The sequence below is a fragment of the Nanorana parkeri genome, unplaced genomic scaffold, assembly GCF_000935625.1.
Source record: "Nanorana parkeri isolate BGI_ZX_2015 unplaced genomic scaffold, ASM93562v1 scaffold355, whole genome shotgun sequence".
In the NCBI taxonomy this organism is placed as follows: Eukaryota; Metazoa; Chordata; class Amphibia; order Anura; family Dicroglossidae; genus Nanorana; species Nanorana parkeri.
The window spans coordinates 213,964-237,689 of record NW_017306623.1 but is presented as its reverse complement, the minus strand read 5'-3'; the positions used below and the strand labels follow the sequence as shown (position 1 = coordinate 237,689).

Below are 23,726 nucleotides of genomic sequence, written 5' to 3'. Positions count from 1 at the left end.
AGGCATAAATGATTGATGGGCTCCCTCTATGGGGTACAAAAAGTGCACTTACAATTTTTATAGATCTTTATGTAAACAAATTTTGATCACTAAAGGAAACATAGCTGTGCTGTGTGCACTGCTTCATGCCTACTGTAATACTTGGACCAAAATAAAAACATGGAGAGGCTTGGAGTTTTGCGTGTTTTTATTGCTTTTGTATTTTACTAGAATTGTACCCAACATTGCACCTGGTTCAAGGAGCTGGGCATCAAGGAATAGAAGCAGGGGGCAGATATCGTTGTACTCTCATAATGAATGGTGGCTCTAGGGATGGAAGTTCGCCTGCTGTCTCATCTCAATCTCTTGCAGTTATTCAGCACTTTTGTGATTATTTAAAGGTAAACTAAAATGCTTTTCCTTTTGTAAGATACTGGATGGCTCTGAGCCTGATCTAGAACATGTATGCCACTAAACATTTCTGACACTTCTCTGACCTTCCCAATCTACACATTTATTCAAGGCCTGTGGCTCAGAATGTATTAAAATGAGTTGGTCATCATAACATGAGGTCTTCTAGCATTGCAGACTTCATTAAAATTATTCAATGACAGGATTACTGAGCTTCGAGACAACTGTGCTGCATGTGAGGGTGCCTACAGATATGGCTAGGGAGTGGTAACAGGAGGGGGAAGTGTCCACTCAAGAAGGTGACTTTCCATTTATAGCCTATCTCCGGAGAAAAAAAAACTTCCCTTGCAGTGGGGCTGCCCCTGCACTTCAAGGGTTAACTGCTTGTCTAGGTTGTGTAAAGGACTTTTTCTTACCTGCTCCTTGCTCCCCTGGCGGCCGGCGCTTACATTATCTCCCCTATGCTCTGGACTTGTGGACTGTTCTCACATATAATGCAGGGATATGGGTCCTGCAATATATGTGATGTCAGCATGACTCTGAATGTAGAGGAGAAGAACCTGCAGGAGTGGGGATCAGGTAAGTCTCCCTCCCAAAGACGGGGGGAATTTAAGGACAAGAAAGCAGGCTCTAAAATAGACTTGGGAGACAGGGGCACTAAATTTAGACCCGCACTACAACCACTTGTGTAGCTCGCTCTCTAGATATGTGGTTGGGCCAACTCAAATCTCATCTTGAGTAAGGCACACCGGTAGAACAGATCTTGAAGTCCCTGCCAGTTCTGACCAAAGCAGGAAGATATGGAAAACACTTTGGCGTTGTTACATATATGAGCCAGATTCACAGCCCTAGTTAAAACGGCAACCCTCCTGGACCGTGGTACAGTGGACCCAGTTTCACTCCTGACTACCTCCAAAAGTTATGGCATCCCATCCACCCAGTGAAAATCTCAATGGACACCAGTGCATGGGGATGGGGAGCCCACTCAGACCAGTCAGTCGCCCAGGGAGAATGGGACGTAGGCTGGCCATACACTGCTCCTATTTATTTTTATTATTTTTTTCGTTCAACCCACGGGCTGAACAAAAAAAAAAATTGAGCAGATTCCTCCATCACTCGTACGAAGATTTTCCGGCTCCTTCCATCAGCTGATCGAGGGATGCTGACCGAAAGGGTGTCGACAGCAGCACACACACTCTGCGAATTTCGGCCAGTTCCTCAAAAACCGGCAGAAATTCGCACAGTGTATGGGCACCCTTCGATTGGGTAAGAAAATAATTTTGGACAATGTGGCTAATATCAAAGAGCAAGGAGGACCAAAACACCTCAGCTGATGACCTTGGCAGAAAAGATTCTACAGCAGGGGTGCCCACAATTTTTTCGTCTGGAGATCTACTTTTCAAATGATGAGCTCAAATGTGATCTACCAATGAAAAAACACCTGCATTCAGGGGCGGGAGGGGGCATGGCGGTGCATTGAAGTCAATGGCGCAGCAGCCACGCCCCACGCAGAGCGATCGCATGCACCTGGAACACAGGCACATTAGTGCCTGCATTCTGGTCTACTGCGATCTGCAAAAATGCTGCAAGCCGGCTTGGGTTTCTGTGTGTTCCAGAGGCCGAACACTCTGGAACGCAGACTTTGTGGGGCGAACTGGCCCTCTCTCTTGGCCGTCTCCTCTCTCTCCTTGCTCTCTCCCCTGTTTCTACCTATCTCTATCTGCCGACGTTGCACACAGGGAGAGTGTGCGGCGTCTGACACATTCAGCCGCAATAGCACCGCGGGAGGGAGCTCAGGTAAGTGAGCTGATCGCGATCTACCAGTGTTCGCTTTGCGATCTACTGGTAGATCGCGATCTACCTAATAGGCACCCCTGTTCTACAGTATGCAGATGTAAACCTCTTATATCTCTCAGCAGTACATCTTAAGGTCACAGTCTATTTCCTAGGGGAGAAGAGGTAAGACTGAATGGGATCTAAACTAGCATATTTCCGATGGCAGACAGGTGGGGTGCCCCCAACATCAACCTTTTTGCTATTAAAAAGAACACAATACACACTTTTTTTTTTTCTGTGGAAGACAAGGACAGAAGCCCAGGCCAAGTTGCATACTCCCAGCCTTGGTCCTGCTCTCCTTTTTCTCTGATACCCAAGGTAACTCAGAAATGAATAGCAGACAAAATAAGAGTAGTTCTCATAGCACCACCATGGCCTAAATTTTTTTTTTTTTTATAATTGTATTTATTATATTAGACATTTTAATCAGTTTCATGGATTTAAAATAATGTAAATTCTAAGCCAATATAATAAAATAACCAAACTTTTATTTAAAACACAAATATTAATTTTTTTCTATTTTTAATTTTAGTTTAACTTTTATTTTTTTTGTTTGTTAGCATTCCTTATTAACTTTTTTTAGTCTTTTTATTGTAGTTAATTTAAGTATTTATTTATTGCCAACGATTCTCATCGATTAGTTGTTGCAGCCCTGCTGCATGCCACTGTTTGGATGTGCACAGAGCGATTCTGGCATATCTAGACACAACTAAACCTTGGAGAAAATCCTACAAACTTTTTTTTCAAATATTTTTCACCAGCTGTAAGAAAGAAGCCAGAGGTTCAAAGTGCACAATCACAAGGTAGAATCGGTAAGCTATTGGGATATCATACCGAGCCCTAGGTTTCACACCATTAGATCGAGGTTAAAGCACACTCTACAAGGGCTTTGGGAATGTCTTGGGCAAAGAACAGGAGTCAATCCAGAAAAAATGTGCAGAGCGGCTTCCAGGCCTAGCTTCCACTCCTTTGTTCAACACTACAGAGTGGATCTGGTCTGTAATCAAGACCAGTCCTTTGTCAGGAAAGTGCTGCACGCAGTGGTTCCCCCCCGAAGTAGGTTTCTTGTTTTATCCTCTCAGTTGCTTCCAGGTAGATGATTAGGGAAAACAGTCTTCCAGGAGAGCAGGGCATTCCCACTCATGGATGTTCTTCCTGCAAATGTTCTAGTCAAAAAGGTTTAGTATGTGGCCTTCATGTCTTTTGATATTACTAACGCTGACAGGCTAGTTTAACATTTTATACCATGTGAGTCTTGTGTTTCCTTTTTAGATGGACAGCGCCACTCTGACGTGCTGTCCTAGAAGATTCTTGGAAATGAAAGGAGAACTATGAAGTGAGTGAAAATCACTCTTCCTCATAGTTCAAGCCGACGTGTGATAATGAAACTGTCGTGTGATAATGAAAAGTTGGCTCAATAGATCGGGAAGTGAGCAAATGCATGCCGTCGCTCACTCACTTCTCCATCATCTCCCTGCAGAGAGCCGTTACTGTCAGTCATCACCTCCCGCAGGGATTTCCCCATCTCCTCTCCGATCCTTCGGCACTGACTGAAGGAACGGATGGTGAAGGGCACAGCTGGCACTGCCTCTAGATAGGCAGAGCCCGCTGTCACTAATGCAGCTGGGTGGATCTCAACAGTATTGTTGGGATCTGTCCCGGCTCCGGCGGTCTCAGTATACTGCGAGCTGTAGCTCGCGGTATACTGAGCTTTGGGTCACGGGAGGAGGTTAGTATATCTCCTCCCGTGACCCTTAAGAGAACTGTGGGAAAAACATTTACCCCATAGTTCTCTTTTAAGTTACCAGGTAACTTTTTTTTTTGCAAAAGCAGTTCACAAATATCAACACAGCACTTGTATTTATATTGCTGTTCAGCCACATCTCATGCACCCACTCCTGGCTTACCAGATAAGTTAGTACTCAAACAACTACGCTATCAATGACCCACAGGGGGAGTTGGAATGTCCCAGGTGATTTTAGGCTGCAATCCCATTTAGTTGTGCTGCCGTGGAGCTTCAGAGTTAGTCAAAATGAGGAACAGCACGGGCGGATTACTGCTTCATGTGATTACCTGGTGGACTGATGATTGACAGGCTGTAACACAGGTGTTTGTACACCTTCAGTAATGTGGCTCTGATATCCCTAGTGAGTCCTGAATCTGATGGGTATATGTCCATAATATATACTACATACTAGACTTCTGGGCATTCCTGCTGTATTTCTTCTGGTGTGCACTGCCCCATGCAGCCCCCCTACCCAAAAGCAACTTGATCAGCATCTGGAGCAATAATGCTAAATAACCGTCAGGGTCAATCCATTTGTATCAGTCCGCTACACGCTTTATTCAACAATAATAAGCCTTGTAGAAGGGGGGGGGGGGCTGAACCCCCAAAACACAGTAGCTTTTTTATAATAGTATTCTGTGTAAAATTAAATTCAGATATCTTCTGCTTCTGGTGGTTATCTCCTTGCACACATAGGGGTCTATTCACAAAGCTGCCGAGGGCAGCCGAGTGAATGACCGATCAGAAGTGAAGTGAGCCGAACACTGTTCGGCTATTCACTTCAGGCTGGTACGGCTGATTTATGGCTGATGGTACGTACATCGGCTTAAATCAGCCGTACATCGGCTTGCTTCGTGTGGATTCGGATCAGCCGAACTTACTTGAGAGCCATCATCCACCATTCCCGGGAGAGTTTCCTACGGGTAATCATTCTCTACACTGCTTAAGACCTGACTGAAAATACCCACTGCTGTAAGATATCCAGTACCTCACACCTTCCTTCTACTTTCCAATGCTGAAACTTGGCGTTCTCTTGGGGAGCTGATCATAATGTTTGCATGGTTAATGAACTGAAGTCTCAATTCTGCACCAAATATTACAAACTAGGTATGGTTATGTGTAATAACGTAAACACCAGTATTCATTTTTAAATATAAACGAGTACTATTTATTACTTGCTTATAATGTTAGAAAGCAATGCTGAATGTCATTTTTTTACTTTTTATAAATGTATCTAATGGGAGTACATGGCCGTACGCTCACCTGAGCTGCACATCTGTGCGGGTGTCCGTACTCGTACGCTGACAGGATGGATCCTGTCTGCGTCCGAGCACAGACACCCGCACGGATGTGCAGTTCGGGTGAGCGTACAGCCGCATACTCCCATAGAGAAGGCTGCTGCATACAATCACACACAGCACCTGTCCTTCCCAGGAGCAGCCCAATACGGCCATGCACGCCGCACGGATCTGTACGGACCGGCTCTTAGTAGTGTGAATGAGGCCTGATAGCATAATGTGGCTCTGAAAAAAAGGATGAAATAATCCTTTTATATTAGCCCCTTGAGTAATAGGCATTTAGCTGTATGAACAAAGATGGTGATGTTGGTATGTTCTGCATGCAAGTAGTGTGAGCATACAATATAAACTAAGGCTGTAGTCACTGGCTACCTCTTACCTGTACTATAGTAGTCCAATTCTCCACAGCAAAGTTCCATTGCATATACCATTCTTCTGTAGGTCACATCCCAATATATCAGTGCTTGAGCGTGATGATAAATTGCCCCAATGGGATTGAGTGGGCTTTTATTCTCCCCAGGACTTCTGGGGGGCTAGGCTGTCATATTACAGATCCAATGTAGCGTTTCTCAAACTTTTTTTCTGTCATGGCGTCCTTTGAAAGTGTGCCAAATTTGAAGGTACCCCAGTCTAAAATGTAATATATTTTATAGGGGCACCCCACTGAAAATAAAAAAGTCTTCCCTTCAAATCAGGAGCCCTCTTCATAACAGAGCCCCCTGCACATCAGGACCCCCATCATGTCATGCTAGGCAGTAGACATGTGCACTGCCAAAAAATTTGTTTAGTTTCGTTTCGTTTTAAATTCGGATTTGTGTTATTTCGTTTTTCGGGATTCGGGTGTGAAAGTCAATTCGGATTCGGAATTCGGTTTCGGACGAAATTCGGTAGCGGTAGTTCGAACGTTCGTTTCGTTTTCTGTTCTTATTCGTTTCTTATTCGTTTCGTTCGTTTGCAGCAAAGTGACATTTGAGGGGGAAAAATATTTTTCTCCTTCTCTAATGTCACTTTGCTCCAACGAACGAAACGAATAAGAACCGAAAACGAAACGAACGTTCGAACTACTGCTACCGAATTTCGGAAATGGAAATTCGGATTCGTTTGCCATCACTATGTCTGTAATTCGGAAACATCCGAATTTCATAATTTTCCGAAAATTCGTCCGAATTTCGATTCGGAACGAAACGAATTGCACATGTCTACTAGGCAGAGCATGGCAGGGGACAGGAGGCCGAGCAGACCTGATCAGATGCAAATTTCCATCATTTGAATGGATTCCACCCTCTGTGGATTAGTGCCATTTGTTTCTATGGTGCTGGCAGCCGGCTTGCCTGTACCATGGTAAGGCATGATGCTGTGTGAAAATGTCAAGGCACCCTGGAGGAAACAAGAAGCCATCCCATGCTACCAGAGCACCATGGTGCAGAAAGGCTGATCTAATGTGCTAATGTATGGTGCATGCTATATAACTGCAGCATTTCACAGGTCCAATTTTAGTTTTATCATTTTTTGTCATAGTTATGCCTTGTGTGTTTTTCAGATCTGCAAAGTGTTGAGGTTGGCCTGAATGCCGGCCATACAATGATCATTATTTTCATGCAAGCTATACTGTTTTATCTGATCATTTGGATACCCAAACTGGTAAGCAGAAAAATGGGGTAATGTCAATGTAAAAAAACAGCTGACCATTTCAGAATCTGTTGCTCTATAAACCGCACAACTAGCTTAAAAACAATCAGATTTATTTTTCTTTATGTAATTTGCTCGCTTGCATCTGTGATTCAGCTCTATAGACCGGCCCAAAGGAATCCAAATGGCAGGAGAATGATAATTGGAAAATTTTAAATAATGATTTACTTAAACCCTCAGGATGCTTGGAAGGATGAGATGTGGTAAACACGGATGCAGCCATTCTGTGTGAACGGCAGAGCTCATACTTTATTTTTTCTCTCTATTTGTTAGCTGCAAGGATCATTTTACTGAAGATCCCCAATCAATTCCCTGTAGCTGTGCAAGGATTTGGTATAAGGCACCTTTCACACGGGCTTTCCGATCAGGTATTTTGCCCAATATATGCAACTAAAACCTCGGTTTTTAATGCATACGGTTAGACAGTGTCATTTGTTTTGTTGCAGGCTAGTTGGCAAGCGTGCCGGGAAACTTCCGTGTTTTGCATTTCTGATCAGGTACACCTGTCAGTTTTTCAGGCAGAACTAATTGTAAGCCGGATGTTAGTCTGTGGATGTAAACGTGCGTCCATGAACTGTGTGAAAGGGGCCTAAGAAGAATAAAACGTTTCTCTTAAAATTCTAATGGTATTGGCTACTTTATAAACCACAAAGCAAAATGGTTTAGCAGCCAGGATTTTGCCAAGGACAAAAAGATATAGAAAGCCATTCTATTTTCCTTTTATCACATCACACTGTGAATTACACAAAAGAGCCAGAAATACCTATTCATGTAGCAGGTCTAAGCAAAGGTTTTTTCATGTTAACTTGAACTATGAACTGCATTCCAGTCATGAGGCTAATTATTGGTTCTGGATACAAAATGGCTCATTTTAAGGGATAGGTTTTCACCCAAGTGAATAAGTATAGCGCATACGTTTCCCAAGTGCCCTCCCCCGTAAAAGAAATACCACACCACATGTTAGTCCTAGGAAGTATTTATAGACATGAACTTGAAACATCCACAGGCTTGATTTTCTTCTTTAAAATACAAAGATTACGGTACACGACTTCCATCTGTTTCCTGTCTTAAAATATTCTAAAAGCATTTAAAAAAATAAAGTTTTTTAGCACCTTTTAGACAAATGAGGGATATGCATGTTCACTGGTGACTTACTAGCATCAAACGCCCATGTGCATTCCCAGCTGCACAAGGTCTACATTAAATGTGCTAAGGCACTCTAACAACAACATTGCAGCCCTTAATACATACAAACAGCCAACAGGACAGAGGTCTTGGAAGGCAGCACCTTTATTTATATACAGGTAACAATAAAAGATCATTTCACCCATTTCTAAAAACATGGCTCTGGGAGGAATTACAGAGAAAAATGAATACCTATTCTTTAGATCCTATAGGTTCTCCATGAACCTAACAACCCTGAGCAAGTCAATCTGGCTTATGTGCTTGTTCTTTAGGGGTGTCACAGCCCCGCCCCTTAACCTGGCAGTTGGTAGCTTAATGGTCCTAAATATCATCTTTTAAGTACACTAGATGCAATACAGAGACTGGCATTTCTGCCTTCTCATCCAGACCCAGAACAAGCATTACAAAAAGACTTGACTTTAATCTGACTTTCTTGACCCACATTCTTGTTCTTGATCAGTGACTCAAAGTATTGAAATCGGTGGGTCAGCTTAGCAGCCAAGCAACTAGCATTTTCAGAAAGAGGTTCGCAATCTCCTTTTACATGCCTTACATTTATTTTCGGCCAGACTGTAAAGGTTATACACCACAAGCTTGCTCTCTGTACAGGGCTGTTCTAGAATCTATCCATGTCAAAGCTTCTTCTAGCATTGCAGGCTGCATTAAAAGAATTGGTGTGGCTCAGTTTTGTTGCAGCGAGTTGTCTGCAGATTTAATCATGCCGCTACCTTGTGAAGAGCGACCACGATGACAGCTCCATGCTGCAAAAAGTAGGTCATTGAACTGGTTTAGTGCACAAAATAAAGGGCCTGTATTCTCCTGGACCAGTGCTACATTTGCACTAGGAGGGTTTTAGCAAAACTGACCTAAACAAGTTTTCTTAAAATGTTTCTTGAGACCAGAGTCAAATGGCAAGCAGGATTATTGTGGTGCAATGGCTCCTCCTGGTGGTGCAATGTGGTAGTGCAGCAAAAGAGTGTTTCATATCTTAGGGTCAATTAAATAAGCTATAACAAGGATGTGTGTGTGTGTGTATGTATGTATGTAAATATATATATATACACACACATATATACGCAGAACATGTGACCTCTATGACATCTATGGAGCATAAAGGCATACAGGGGACCAGACCTAGCTGGCTACAGAGTGACTTATCCAGATCTATTTACCAGATGCTAAGGCTATGTGCATAACATTAACACAGGGCTTTTGAGGTGGTATCTAGTTGTTGTCAATGGAGTTTGCTCCTAAAAAATCTTGCCGCCTCCTGGACTGGACAGACTGGCATCTGCATTCGATAATAATTTGACCACCCCTGCATTAATGTACCTATGTAAAAATGCTATGAAAGCAATTGGCATTGTGTATCGGTAGATTACATTCCTTTGAGATGCAGGGAGGCCACTTTTACCATGGGGACCCATCAGAGATAGTTACAACTTTGGCTATAACAATTGTTCTTTTTCATTATTACCATTATTATCAGCAAGGGCTGTCTGAACCAGCTGCTGACAGACGTTGTGCTTAAACAGTTGCCCGGTTTAAAAACGGCATACTTTGCATTCAGTCCAGTATACACTATCTCTGACTTCAAGCCCTGATGAAGGAGGTATTCTCTGACCCTTGACATATGCTGGCTTTGTGATAGCCTTTTATCTTATTTTGAAATCAATTTTATATCTGGAAGTTTTGACTTCTAGTGTGGCGCTTCCATCTCAGACTCTCTCATTATCATCATCAGCAATGACAGCTAAAACTAATAGTCCCATGTCAAGTAACAGTTATTAAAGAAAATAACACATACATCATAGCTTAGTGAACTGAGCCTAGTTTAATAACACTACCTAACTTTGGCAAGGGGTCTTAAAGTATATCTGAACCTCAACCTTTTGTTTTCAGTATTGGATAGAGTGGAGTAGGGTTAGAACCTCTATCGGCTTCCCCGCCTCTATCGGCTTCACCCTTCTTTTTGTTCTGGGAAAGAAAGTAATGGGAAATCTACATTTTATTTAACTGCTACTAGAACAGCAATGGAGGGGAAATCTTAAAAATGGGGACATTTGTTGTGATGACAACGGCCTGAGAGGGGAAAAGATTTCCTCTGCAGGGCAGGAAGTGAAGGAAAATCTCCCAGATGGAACATATATGACAAAAAAAAACATGATGTGTTTTGGCTATTCTCTGCTCTATCCGTAACTGATTGGTTTTATTCCTAGTAGAGCTGGGAAATGTCAGGCTATTGTGGATCCACGCATCTCTTTCTATTCATCTCATTCCGAAACATGATTAAGAATATATATAACAGTGATTTCTAACACATACATTCTGAATAACAAATAGAAAGTTCCGCAGTACCCTCACCAGGCTACAAAGGTCAAGTATAGAGCAGCCTCAGCACAGAGAAAACAGCATTTACTGCAATAACCAACCTAAAGACATCACTTTAGAAACACTCCAGAGTCTGAAGGCTGCTCAGTAAATACTGAGTCCCGTAGGTACACAATCTTTAAAGTTTCCTAAGAATCTGTACTCTAATAAATATAGTGGTAATCACCAGATGTTTGACATAGAGAGACCTAGGAAACAGACATTCACAAGAGATTAATGAAGGGATATGTGTGTGTCTCTGTAACTACAAGTGGTTAAATATTACAGAATAAAATAGAGGCTATTCCAACTTGGATGCGTCAATGAGCTCCGCATCAATTATACGTCTGCTCTCAGGCTGGTTCTTCTCAGGGCAGTTTGGTTACAGGCTGCCCTTGGCAAGAAGAGGCTTTCAGTAGAAAGGGCACAGATAGGGTCAGTGGCTTATCAGCTGGATGCTCATATCGGTTTTGGATTTTCAGCCTCTTTCAGGATGTAAAAACTGGAATTTTAAAAAAAAGTTCTGTTGTCAAGCTGAGGCAGGGAATAGCTCAGACAGTGTATCCTGGTGATGTGGCCTCATGAAGCCAGGGGACAGTAACGCTGCACATAAATGTTCCAAGAAGAGCAGCTTCAAACACTCTTTGGTCTCTGGACGCAAGAAGGAATCTCAGGAAGTCCACGTGCAGCCTCTGCCAGCATCAGCACCACTCCGACTGCTCAGTGTGCACCTACTTCTGGCCGCCAGGCATGAAGCTGTTTTCAATGCACAGGACAATGAAGTTCTTATTGCAGCTCTGAGGACGCTGCTCTAGAAGTTTCCCGCTGCTGAGAGATGAAGCCTGGCCAGTGACTATGCCTTCATCTGTGCGCCAGGTCTCGCAGTAGCTCTCCGTTAGACGTCGACCCTTGGCATCAGATCCATGCCAGATCATCTTCTGTGACCTAGTGTACAAGGACAGGAGATAGGATATTTAAAGTAGATGTAAACCACAACTAGAAGGCACAGTGTTTGCTAAACCACTTTGTAACATAAATAACATTTATTAAAATTCTTGTTTCACCTTTTTTCATGCTTTTGTTATATTTCAATGCTGCTGATCCTCTGCAGCCAATTTCTGTTCACATGCTACCTAGTGATGACTGCATGGCATATCTCAGGGTGGGTTTCCTGAAGGTGATAACAGTGGACCATGCATAATGTGCATTGAACTGCCCACTTGTAGTCTCCATCGGAAGCCTTAGTGACGGCACAATTGGGGGACAGAGCGTTGTCACCCTATAACAGGAAGGGCCTGAACAAGGACCTTTATGGCAGAATCACCATGTATTATATTAATGAAAGCTGCAGATTTAAACATTTTGAAAATTTCTTTTCAAATTGAATTAAAGGAGAACTAAGGGGTTAGGGCTTTTCCCCATAGTTCTCCTAAGGGTAACGGGAGGACGCAAACTAGCGTCCTCCCGTCACCCCAAGCTCAGTATACCGCTACTCGCGGTATACTGAGACGCCGCAGCTGAAACGGATCCCGACAATTATGTCTGGATCCACCCAGCTGCGTGAGTGACAGCTGGCTCTGCCTATCTAGAGGCAGAGCCAGCTGTACCCACCCCCTCCCCCATCCGTTCCGCCAATCAGCGCTGGAGGATCGGACAGGGGAGGGGGGAATCCAGTCACTCCCCTGTCACGGCTCTCTGCAGTGACAGGATCGAGAAGTGAGCGAACACCGGTATGTGTTCGCTCACATCGCGATCTACTGAGCCGACCTGTGACAGTCTCATTGTCACAGGTCGGCTAGAACTATGAGGATGAGTAAAAAATCACTCACCTCATTGTTCTCCTTTAACATGTTAAAGCATACATGATATTTTGGTGCTTGAGTCTTATTTTTTAGATTTCTAATGCTTTGGTGAAGACTAACTATGGGTGCTGCTTTTTGATGTATAGAAGTTGTAATTACCTCCATGTTCTGCTGGTCCCCTTTGTGCTGGCCCCACTTTCCTGTTTCAGGGTGGCTCCTTTTCCTTGCAGAAGTCCTATAGAGCCACCCTTTTGTGCACAGTTCTGGGACCTAACTACAGGGTGGCATGATACAGGCAGCTCAAGAGGATGCACAAGACATGCCCTCTGCTCCCCTTCCAGAAGAAGTGACTGGCAAGAGGCTTCCAGGGCTCTGTCTCTTGAGCTGCTGTCAATCACTTATATTGGAAGAGGAGCAGAGGCCATAACTTGTGTGTGTATATAGTCTAGGCTACCTGTGCATGTTGGCACAGGCAGCGTGATTTTAATTTTTTTTCAATTAACCCAAGAGCAAGCATGACCAGGATGCGCACAAATGATGGGGCCTGTAATCTCAAGAGTTGTATTTGCCCACTCGAAAGTTCAGGGAAGAGGCACATAGGAACCTAGAGGATGTGGCATAAACACACAAACAAAGTGAGTGGTTCTGAGTTTTGTGGGACGGAATCCTTTATTCTATTGTGTAAAGGTAATCTATACATATATGTGTTGCTGTAAAAAAGTTGAATCTTTAGTACTACTTTAATGTCTAAGCTAAGAAATAACAGAATATATATGAACAAATGCAAGTTAAAGTTTGTGTTAAATTGCTATGCTACTGAACTACGTAGACACATCCTTTCAATTTGCTCTACATCTATGTCTGATGACACTGGGCTGGCATGTATGAACTGCCGTTGTATTCTTTCATCACTAACCCTGAATCCGATACCCGTCCCTTGTTTATGTCATAACTGGATCTCTACCCATAACTAGACATTGAGAAAGGGGGAAGGAGCTTTGCAGCACTATTCCCTTTGGCAGATTACATACAGGGCTAGTCACAAAAGGGTGAAGAGTTAGGAGAAGGCAGGAGAAGTGAACAATCTAATGCTGGGCACACACCTTACAACCATCGCAAGACTTTGTGTTGGGGAGGGTTGTAAGGTACTTAAAAAAAACGTACGATCTGCCCATCTTGGACAGGCAGATCGTATTTGCGATGATCGCAAGCCGCACCCCCTGAGGGGCGGGCTTCCGATGACCGCAATGCCGAACGGGCAGTGCGCTTGCGCACACCGGCCCGTCCGGCTTTTATCTTACGAACATGCTACACACCCGCCGAACATCGTACGATGCTCGGCGGGTTTTCGAACATGTTCGTAAGTTAAAAGTCGTGCGACCTTACAGTAGTAGAGGTCGCATGGTTTCCACACACATTATGATAATCGTACGATCGCGGGATTTCCCGCAATTATCGTACGATTATCGTAAGGTGTGTGGGCACCCTAGGACAACATAGCTGAAGTGGAGAGTGAGCTGTTAAGTGGAGAGCAGCTATTTTGTCCTAGATTGTTCACTTCTCCTGCCTTCTCCAAACTCTTCACCCTCTGCACATCCATAAATAAAAAAAAAAAGAAAATCCAGGTTGTAGAATCTGATACTTCCATAAATGAAAATCATTGCTATATTGCACTGAAAGGTGATTAATGAATCTCCAACTAATATGGAAATACAACTACATGCATGCCTAACCAACAGGGCCAGATTTAGAGTTAGGCACAATAGGTCTGCACCTATAGGCAGCAGAGACAAACAGGCAGCTTTTTTCCTAGATAGTTCTAGGGCAAACTTTAAAAAAAAAATTATTAGTAGCAATACAGTCTTCCTATGTAAACCTGTTTACACATATTCACAGCATTCTAAGCCAGGCTTGGATCAATACAACTAAACATATTCTGTAAATGAGCTGATCCTATTGGAGGAGTGCTAATGATTGTGTGCCTGCGGGTCACAAATGACATTGTTTAATGTATGCGATCAGATTGTAGTCATGCTAATTCTCTAGGGAAGAATCGGGTGTTTGACTTACCAAGTAGAATCTCTTGCCACATCCCTTCCGTCAAATGAGTAAATGCGAGCTCCAGGACGCATCTGTCCCTCTGAGCCAGAGAAAAGGGCCTCCCAGTTCTCAAACAGGTTTTCATCCTATAATACACAGACACCTCTCACATAACTTTGAAAATGTGTATGTACAAAGATAAATGTTTTATGTAAAGGAAACCGATCATTATCAAGAGCAATATGGAGGTCGCCTGCCATAGCTGATTACTTTATGAAAGTGCTAATTGTTTGGTTGGCATGCTAGAGTTTGGGCCCCAATATTTCCTGAGTGGCTGAACATGAAGAAGTATTCAGCAATTGGAAGCCAGAATACCTAATCTGCTTGTACTGCCCCAGCAAGAATCTTAAAAGCCTGGTGATGATGTCACACAGAGTAATTAAAGGGTCATCTATGCTCAAAACCAAAAAATAAATATGTATTTCTATAATGAATTTCCATTAGTTCTTTCCCACTCCTAATAACCATATCGATCTAGAAGTGTGTAAACTTGCTTATTGAAGATGCCCAAAGGATGTACTTCCTTAATTTCACGGAGCCCTGTTATTATGCGCTTCCTTGTGTCACAATTCACTGAACCTGCCTTCTGAACTACAACTCAACATCTGAATAATGCAACATTATCATTGCTTTCAGGAAGCAATGCATGATGGGATATGTAGCCTCCCAAAAGTGCATCACATCAAGCAGGGAAAGAGATGCAAAGCACACTGGGAATCCACTGAGTGTGAAAGCGATGGACAGAAGGAAGGGGGGGTGGGGGGGGACCCACTACAAAAGGATTTTGTGGTTACCTTGCCTTTGGATGAAAAATGTGTTATGAGAGGTGCAGTTATGCTTTAGCTGCCACTACATACAAAGCATGCATCTCTTTCATCAAATTCTTAGGCTGCAACCAAGTAAAGCCAGACTCACCCTGAGATTAACAATTGGCACAGACAGCCTGTCAGCTTTGCGGACAATACTGTACAGATCCTGAAGACGTGAGGAAAGGAATGCTCGGAATGTGCCATGAAGTCCAGCTTTGCGGGCTTGTTCAAAGCATTGGAAGTCCACGCCACGTATGGAACGCATGCTGCCAGTTAGGGGTGCATTCAGAGCCACAAGGTGTAGCTGCAACAAGAAATGTGGCATGTAAATATGCAAGCCAAGAAAAGGACGGAATAGAATTTGACAGTTTCCGGCTTGTACTTACTGCTGCCTGGTATTCTGCATGTGTGTGTATAGGCACATTACCCTCTGGCTCCACTGGCCTGGGGAAGACTTGAGGTGGTGGCTGTGGAATAGCTTGTGGATTAACTGGAGGTGGTGCTTCATTCCTGGGAGGAACATTGATATCTGTAGACTGATAGGATCCGGAGTCTCTGCTACCAGGATAAATGACCACAGGAGGTTGCTTTGCAGCAATTTCATTACCCTGTAGGGGAAACATTTCACTTACTAACTTTTCACAGACAACTAGAAGAGTGAGGCACTAACATGAAAGGAGTGAGACCTACCTGATTATTACCGGTTACATAGTCTCCAAGCTAGAAAACACAATTTAAACAGAATTATATTAAAATATAAAATAAGTTAAATACATATTATATATTTGCCTGCATTAAAATGAAAATACATATTTTCTTTACTTCTTTTCATTAAAACTTCTTTTACAGGATACCTGGACTCATAAAATTACTGGTATGGTTAAAATAAATTCACATCACATTATAGATGATACAAATAATAGGAAAATGGGAAAGCCCACATCTGTACCTATGCTAAAGGGACAAAATCCTATGGCTGGACACAACTGATGAGCTTAGGGGTGTGTGAAAGCTTTTCTGAAGCTGGCGGAGAGCTCAGATCTGCTTTGCCTGATTCCATGACCTGCGTGGCACTGCACTGGTAAAGCCAAGCACTTCTGAGTTCGCCACAAGTTCTCTTGGTTTGGTTGGGTTCCAGTCTGGTGAACACATACTACTCTGCAGCAATGCAGAATGAGGGGCCTTGTGTATTTTTGGCAGACCCTTTTAAATGGAATGTGAGGGAGTTCCATTTATATTTATTTCTTTGCTTTGTTGTGGTCAGGAATTTTTAAGAAAATGTTTTTTAAGATACGGTAGGTAAATATAATTTTTGTATAAATACACTATATTCTTGTCACGTCCTTAACTGACTGCTTAACTGCAACGTATGGATAGAACTAAATGACTCTAAACAGTGACTGATCCCTTATCAGATGGCACAGTTCAAAGTTTCACTCAGACAGAGCAAGTCAGCAGGCAAGCAGCCAGCCATTGCTGTTCAGTGTCTTTGGCCTACTCAGAGTGCTTCGGAAATCCTTTATCATTTATTATACATGTATTTGTAAAACAAAGATTATGCATATAACATAAAAAATAAATGGACCCAAAACCATTATAGTTCCATTAAGCATCATAAAAGCATAATGCACGGTGTAAATGCCCACTGTGCACATCCAGATTTGTTCTGAAAAGCTGCCCTGTCTATTAGATGACCTTTACACAGTTAGTTGTATCATCTATTGAATGGATCCAAGGAGGACAACCTAAACCTGCCCGCAATAGCTTTTTATGTGTTTTCTTGTGTCTAGCCAGAGTGCTTCCAAAGTCAATGGCTGTTCCAGTTTACAGTTTATTTATCATATCAGGCATTGAGTATTCATATCATATCATTGAGTATTTTTATTAAACTAGATAAAAATGCCAATTACCAATTGGTGTCTATTTCTTCAGAATGTAGATACTAGAGTCTGACATGGATAGGAATCAGTCAATCAAACAATAGAAAATAAACACTTCAACATTTGATTTTAACACAACAATGTTGATACTCACAAGAATCTTTCTGAAGCCATCTCTGACTCGTACATATAACTCTGCTTGTTCCAGCACTAGTACAATGGTTCCTTCTGACAATGACGGCCCCACATTAAGCATTGTCTGATAAGTCTGGAGTACAGTGGCCTAAAAAAACAAGAGAAAAGAAAGGGCATTTAAAACCCAGCGTAGCAGTATTTGTATACAAGACATACCTCAAAAAGTAGACGTCGGGTTTTAGTGTCTTAACAGACCCAAACACATCTGGTCACTTTTGTGGAAGAAATTGTGGCATATATAGATGTGGATTATAGAACTGTGGTCAACCAGTGACAAAGCTCCAAAACGTACAGTTTGTAGCCATGCCAAAGTCATCTTACCAACACAATAGGCTGTAATTGCTGTACCAGAAAAAAGGTTTACAGATCAGCCTTTCAGAGTCATAGGAGGTTCCACATATATAACTTATACCATATTTTAATTGTATTAAGGCCTTTACTGTACACGTACAATTTAATTCAGGGCCTGTGTTGATGGGCTTGGGGTTTGTGTTCATGGGAAAATGCAACTTGATTTCAGATGCATTCCACTTACATTGGTGCTCAGTATTAGTTGATTTGGAAATTCATTGACAGATGCATTTGATCTGCCGTTGGGCACAGGGTATTGGCGACAATGGTAGTTTCAAGTCTGAGACTTAGATCCCAACAGGACACCCATTACACGGATCCCAGGTCAGGGCCTAAAAATTATATTGCAGCAACATATTTTAATAACAATATCTCACACTATTTTAAAGAAATGGAAGTTGACGGTTTGGTTGCCTTCTTAAAAAAGGCAGTGCAACAGTCAGTTATGATGTAAAAAAAGAAAGTTCACACATAGCAACCAGTGAGATATTAGTTTATGCAAACAGAGATGTTTACCTGGTTGTGATAGGTTACTACGCTTTCATAACTGATAAACCATTTCTTTTCGAATGTAAGTCAGAAAACGATTTTAATAGGTCAATGGTGATGCAGCTTTTAGTTCTTACCGTGGAATATCCTCCTGATCCTCCTGGGGTTCCAGGTGGCCCAGGGGGTCCTGGTGGTCCTGGAATGCTTAAAACTGTAATAGATTAAAACAATATTTTATATAACTGCACTCAATCATATCGATGTAAAGTTACAATTTAACCAAATAACCAAAGCTTTACTGCGCTTGTTCAATACTAACCTGGTCTATTGGGTCCAGGTCCAGGGTATGATTGTTGTCCAGGGGAACCTGGAGGTCCTGGTGGCCCAGGTGGTCCTTGTCTTCCTTCATATCCTACACCAGCAGCTCCTGGTGGACCACGTGGGCCGGGAGGACCTTGAATGCTCTCTCCTTTAGCACCCTGTACAGAGAATTGTATAAATATTATTTGTGACCACTAATGAATATATGTACTGTAGGTGTACAGTGAAACAATCTTACATGTGATAATCATAACATACATTATCACAGTTTGTGGTATTGTATCTGGTGAATATGAATAATACTATGTCACCCACATGTTTGAAATCTAAAACTGCAACATTACAAGCTATATTCCAGAGGCATCTACTGTATATTTAGTCCTAGTCTGCCCGTATCTCTACTGTATATTTAGCCCTAGTCTGCCCGTAAATTAGCAAAGATACAAATGCTTATGTAAACCTCCACATTTCATGCTTTCAAAAAATCAGGACCGTCTGCCAATACAGTGGCATTTGGCAAGTATAGGTAGCACATAATAGCCCATGCTGTTCACTTACTGGCAGTCCAGGATATCCGGGGTTACCAGGAGGTCCTTGAGATCCTCGACCATCACCAACTCCAGATTCTCCTTTTTGTCCTTTCTCACCCTTAGTAAAGGAAGCAAAAATGTCTGTATAATTTGCAGGACAACTGCCCTTATCCACACTTTATAAGATATGCCAATATACATATTTACTTGCTATGGGGCTCGTAAAATGACAATTCTGCCTTGCCACCTTAATTTAAAACAGGTTCAACAAAGCAGTGAACTAGTGTTGCCCTCAAACAGCATATCAGGTCAAATAGAAGTGAAAACATAGACAGTCTGACTGTAAGAAACAAACACAAATGACTTAGTAATAGTTACTGTCCATTTAAAAGGGTATCTCATCTTAACATGTCCACCCCTCAGTTTATATTAGATACTAAGCATTTTAAAAAAGCCCACAGCTAATACTCCAAATAAAGACCCTTCATCATTGCTGTGATAATGAACTGTCCTATACTGGTGTCAACTATCACATACTCCAACGATACTCACCCTTCCAAAGGTACTGAAATCATATGGGAATGTTCCTGAAAACATAGATATAATCTTGGTGAGAGAAGTTCAAACTATTCTCCATCACATTTTAAAGACATATTACATTTAAAAAAATGATCATAATGGCTGCTGACTATCCTCTGATTTTGTGTAGCTGATCCTTAGAACCATTAGTCCCATTAGTCTACCCATGCAATATGGATGCTTTACCTTACAGCTGTAACCCTGGATACATTCTTCTGCATACATGTACATAAGGTACAAGCACACTCCACCCACAATGCAATGCTCAAAGTCTGGGCAACCTTATGAACAGTACCAAGCACTAATACTTTGCAGGATGGACAAATCCATCCTGAGGTAATCAATCTTTACCCATGGTAAACAAGGTTGTATAGGCTGAAAACCACTAAAACTGCTAATCTAACAGCTTCCTCCCTCCACACTAAACAATGCAGATGGGGAATCCACCCAGCAGGGTTCCTGTATTCTGACAGCGGCGGGTGTGCTACTGCCAGAATACCCAAACAGTGACTATAGCTGATTGGTCACAGTCACTGTATATCTGAGAATTTTTCACCCGGCACCCTCGATTTTCAGATTGAATGATGTGGGGCCGAGGCTGCTACCAGTGCCACCCATGGAGCGAATTTCGTCCGGTTCATCGAGCAGTGACAATTTTTTTTCAGTCTAATGAAACCTGAAAATTAGTTAAATTATTAAAATAAAGATGCTTATCCTCATGGTAAAGCTTTGTGGATTGAACCTTATGTCTGCTTATAATCTTGAATAAATCATCACCTAAAAAGGAAGATTCAGCTTTCCTTTAAACTGTTTTTCCACTGCTTTTTAACGGCTTGCTATCTCATTACTGCTTACTTATGGTGTCTCCCTATACCTTTGCTTCATTTGACTTTATGTACTCTTTACTGTTTCTCATTTGGCATTGCTGTGCTAGTTTTATTCCTGCTCTGCTGCTTTGCTAATATCAATCTACACTAAGCACTGTTTCTTAAGTCTCCCTTGCACAGCTGGGTCTACTAAAGACATCAGCTTTTTCCTCTCTGCTTAGGAAACCATACACACAGATGCCTCTTGTTCAACCCACGCCAAAGCAATCCATGCTAAACAGCGTGGATGGAGGAATATCAACTGCCAACCATTGTATTCAGACAGCCGCAGCACACACCTGAATACCCAAACAGTGCCTGCATCTGAAAGTATACAGTCACTATTCAGTTGATAATTTTCCACTTGGCTCAGTCATTTTTTTTCTAAATCAACTTTTGTTGAGCCAAGGGTGATGCTGACAGGGCCACCCAAGGCTTCTATTTCAATAGGCTGCCTTATTTTCTTCTGTGTTTTGCTGTTTTTCCACCTTTTTCTACCTCCAACTGCCCAGTGACTTTTCTAACTCACATTCCCACAATCAAAACCACTCCCCTTTTCACATCAGTTGACAAATCCAGACAAAGGGAAAAGACACAGGAATCCATTGCTGTGTATATTTAATACACTGTGCAATGACACCTGCAGAGTAGGAAATATAAACAGTGATAACATAATCCTCACTTGCAGACCACAGCTTGATAATCATCGGTCAACAAACAGAAGTCTCGAAAACGATGGGCTTCTGTTTGAGAAACACCGTTCCCCTCCTGCTAAAGCAGGGGACTGATCTGAATTTTATCTGTGATCCCCTTTCGCTAAGAATGCTTCAGCTCCAATAAGAATTGTATTAGAGATCACTGAAAATTGGTGTGCTGCCTCTATAGGCTGCAAATTAAACACCCAGTCTTTCTCAGCATTGTTAATATTGGTGAAGGTTATTACCTGGTGGTCCAGGAGGGCCAATGTCTCCTTGATCCCCTTTCCCTCCTGGAATTCCTCTCTCGCCTTTCTGACCTATCATAATAACAATATACACAATAAAATAAGGGTTAAGGCTTTATAAAGAAGGATTAAGAGTTCATTTTGTTTGAGAAAAATGCAATAATGTCAGGGACAGTACATGGAAAATGACAAACCTGGATAGCCTTGTGGCCCAATAGAACTTGAGTCACCATAAACCTGGAAAAAGGTGTAATAATAAAATTAATCTGTATGTAGACTAAATATCTAGCAAGTGGTTCTAGGCTAGCCTGTGCCACAGATGTTACAAGCAAATCAATTAATGCATCAATAGTTTTATTAAAACGGCAAAGATAATTAAAGGTGGCTGAGACTTAGCTTAAAACTCCTATCATCATATAAAGCTACAGCCACTATAACAAGGAAATAAGAAGGCATTGAACCACATTACCTTCCTGTATGTCATACTGTATAAAGTCTATAATATGTGTAATGTTGCTAAATATGGTATCACTATGTAACCATATAATATTACAGTTATCTATGAGAACCATCACATTTCAGTGACCAGACTTTAGAGCCCCAGATATTATAAACAACAGGCAAAGCCAGTCAAAAATTGGAATAGGCAATTTACATGTTTCTTGCAAAGTCCCTCTAAGCCTGGTAGCAGGATAACATTAAGAAAACTTACTGTTTGCCCCGGAGGACCAGGTGGGCCGGGAAGACCTGGTGGCCCCTAAATAAAAAAAAAATGACATTGTTGTGAAAACAGGTCAGAATAAGTGAAATAGTCTTCATTAATTGCCTCGTCGTTACACACTTACCCTAATTCCAAAGCCAGTAGGATCAGAAGATTCTCCCTTCTCTCCCTTAAGTCCGTTCACACCAGGGCGACCCTGAAAAACAAAAAGCATGAACAACTTTAATTGTTTTTTTTGTCTCTATTGGACAATGAGCATACAAAACCATATAAATAAGGAGAAAGTGTAGACACTTCTTAAATTAGCACATAGAAAGGGGTCCAAGGCATTCTACTGGCAGATCTGCTTTGTCTGTTGGTCTAATCTGGAGACATGTTCTAGAATAATAACATTTTATAATATCCACTTAGCTGAGTTTATTTTAGGGCTTTCTTTGGTCTGGTATTAGAACCAAGTATGATACCTCAAGCTCATGATTATATTTATGGAGAAAAACTTGTTAGGATTGTTAGCTGAACATTCTAGAGGGGATTGATAAAAGAAGGTAAAAGAGGGGGCCCAAGGTAAAAGGGAAGATGAAAAAATATTTTTGACAGAGGGCAAGACAATAAATATATCAAGCAGAACTAGAAGAACATTGGATGTAGAAAATGAAAACAATAAAGTAGCTAGAGGAATTGAGAGTGGACCAAAGCAATTATGGGTGGAAAAAGAGAACAAACATATGGATAACAGGTGAAAAAGGTGATTGAAAAAAAAAAGACATGAGAGGCCAAGGATTAACAAAAAGGAGTAAGCAGAACAGAAGGTGAAAAAAGACGGAGAGCCATGTGAGTGATAGAAGATAAAAACATAACTTAACCACTTCAAGACCAGGTGTTTAGACCCCCTTCCTGGCCAGGCCATTTTTCAGTGTTCAGCGCTGCGATACTTTGACTGACGTTTATTCCGTCATGCAACGCTGTACTGAATAAGATTTTGATGAAGAGGATATAAAACTTGAGTGAAAGGAAAATATATAGGTATAAGAAAGGAAAATGTAAAACATATTCAGGGCAAGAACTGAAAAACAAAAACAGTACTGAATAAATATTGCATATTATACTCACCGGTCTTCCAGGTAATCCAATTTCTCCTTTCTGTCCAGCAGGTCCCTGGTGACACAAAAATTTATCATAGACATTATGAGCTTTATATTCCTCCTTCTAACACCACATGTTTTCAGTGTTTAGGGTATATGTACTTACCAGTGGTCCCATAGGTCCAACAGGGCCCCTTGGTCCCATGTCACCCTAAAATACAAACATAAAAGTTTATACATCATAGTATGGGCTCATAACTTGTGTTATTACTGTCCAAAAGCTTACAGAACAGACAGACATGCAGACGATTTATTTGGATAAATACTGCAAACTATTATCATGCACGTGAAGCCTTTTAAAATCCATTAAAGAAATCAAGTATATAAATATACTTTAGTGTGTGACTGTGGAAGAGACATTACACTGTAGACTTCACTGGCAGTGCAGTAAATTACTCTTATTTATCTAAAATCTTCTGCAATATATTGTCATTATATTAAACA

General features: G+C 41.7%; 1 protein-coding gene across 1 annotated transcript in view; it reads right to left on the bottom strand.

The window, feature by feature from the left end:
* Nucleotides 1–11,066: 11,066 nt before the first annotated feature.
* Nucleotides 11,067–23,726, bottom strand: part of COL18A1 (collagen type XVIII alpha 1 chain) — a 64,217-nt gene continuing 51,557 nt past the window's right edge. Inside the window, exons 25-40 of the mRNA XM_018558727.1 lie at nucleotides 23,389–23,433; nucleotides 23,251–23,295; nucleotides 22,265–22,336; nucleotides 22,132–22,176; nucleotides 21,614–21,656; nucleotides 21,420–21,491; nucleotides 19,584–19,618; nucleotides 19,060–19,149; nucleotides 18,500–18,659; nucleotides 18,318–18,391; nucleotides 17,300–17,428; nucleotides 15,956–15,985; nucleotides 15,652–15,873; nucleotides 15,372–15,569; nucleotides 14,427–14,542; nucleotides 11,067–11,499 (exon numbers count right to left, since the gene is read on the bottom strand). Coding sequence (XP_018414229.1) covers nucleotides 11,286–11,499; nucleotides 14,427–14,542; nucleotides 15,372–15,569; nucleotides 15,652–15,873; nucleotides 15,956–15,985; nucleotides 17,300–17,428; nucleotides 18,318–18,391; nucleotides 18,500–18,659; nucleotides 19,060–19,149; nucleotides 19,584–19,618; nucleotides 21,420–21,491; nucleotides 21,614–21,656; nucleotides 22,132–22,176; nucleotides 22,265–22,336; nucleotides 23,251–23,295; nucleotides 23,389–23,433 — 1,590 coding nt within the window. The 3' untranslated portion in view covers nucleotides 11,067–11,285. The remainder of the gene's footprint in view (nucleotides 11,500–14,426; nucleotides 14,543–15,371; nucleotides 15,570–15,651; nucleotides 15,874–15,955; nucleotides 15,986–17,299; nucleotides 17,429–18,317; nucleotides 18,392–18,499; nucleotides 18,660–19,059; nucleotides 19,150–19,583; nucleotides 19,619–21,419; nucleotides 21,492–21,613; nucleotides 21,657–22,131; nucleotides 22,177–22,264; nucleotides 22,337–23,250; nucleotides 23,296–23,388; nucleotides 23,434–23,726) is intronic.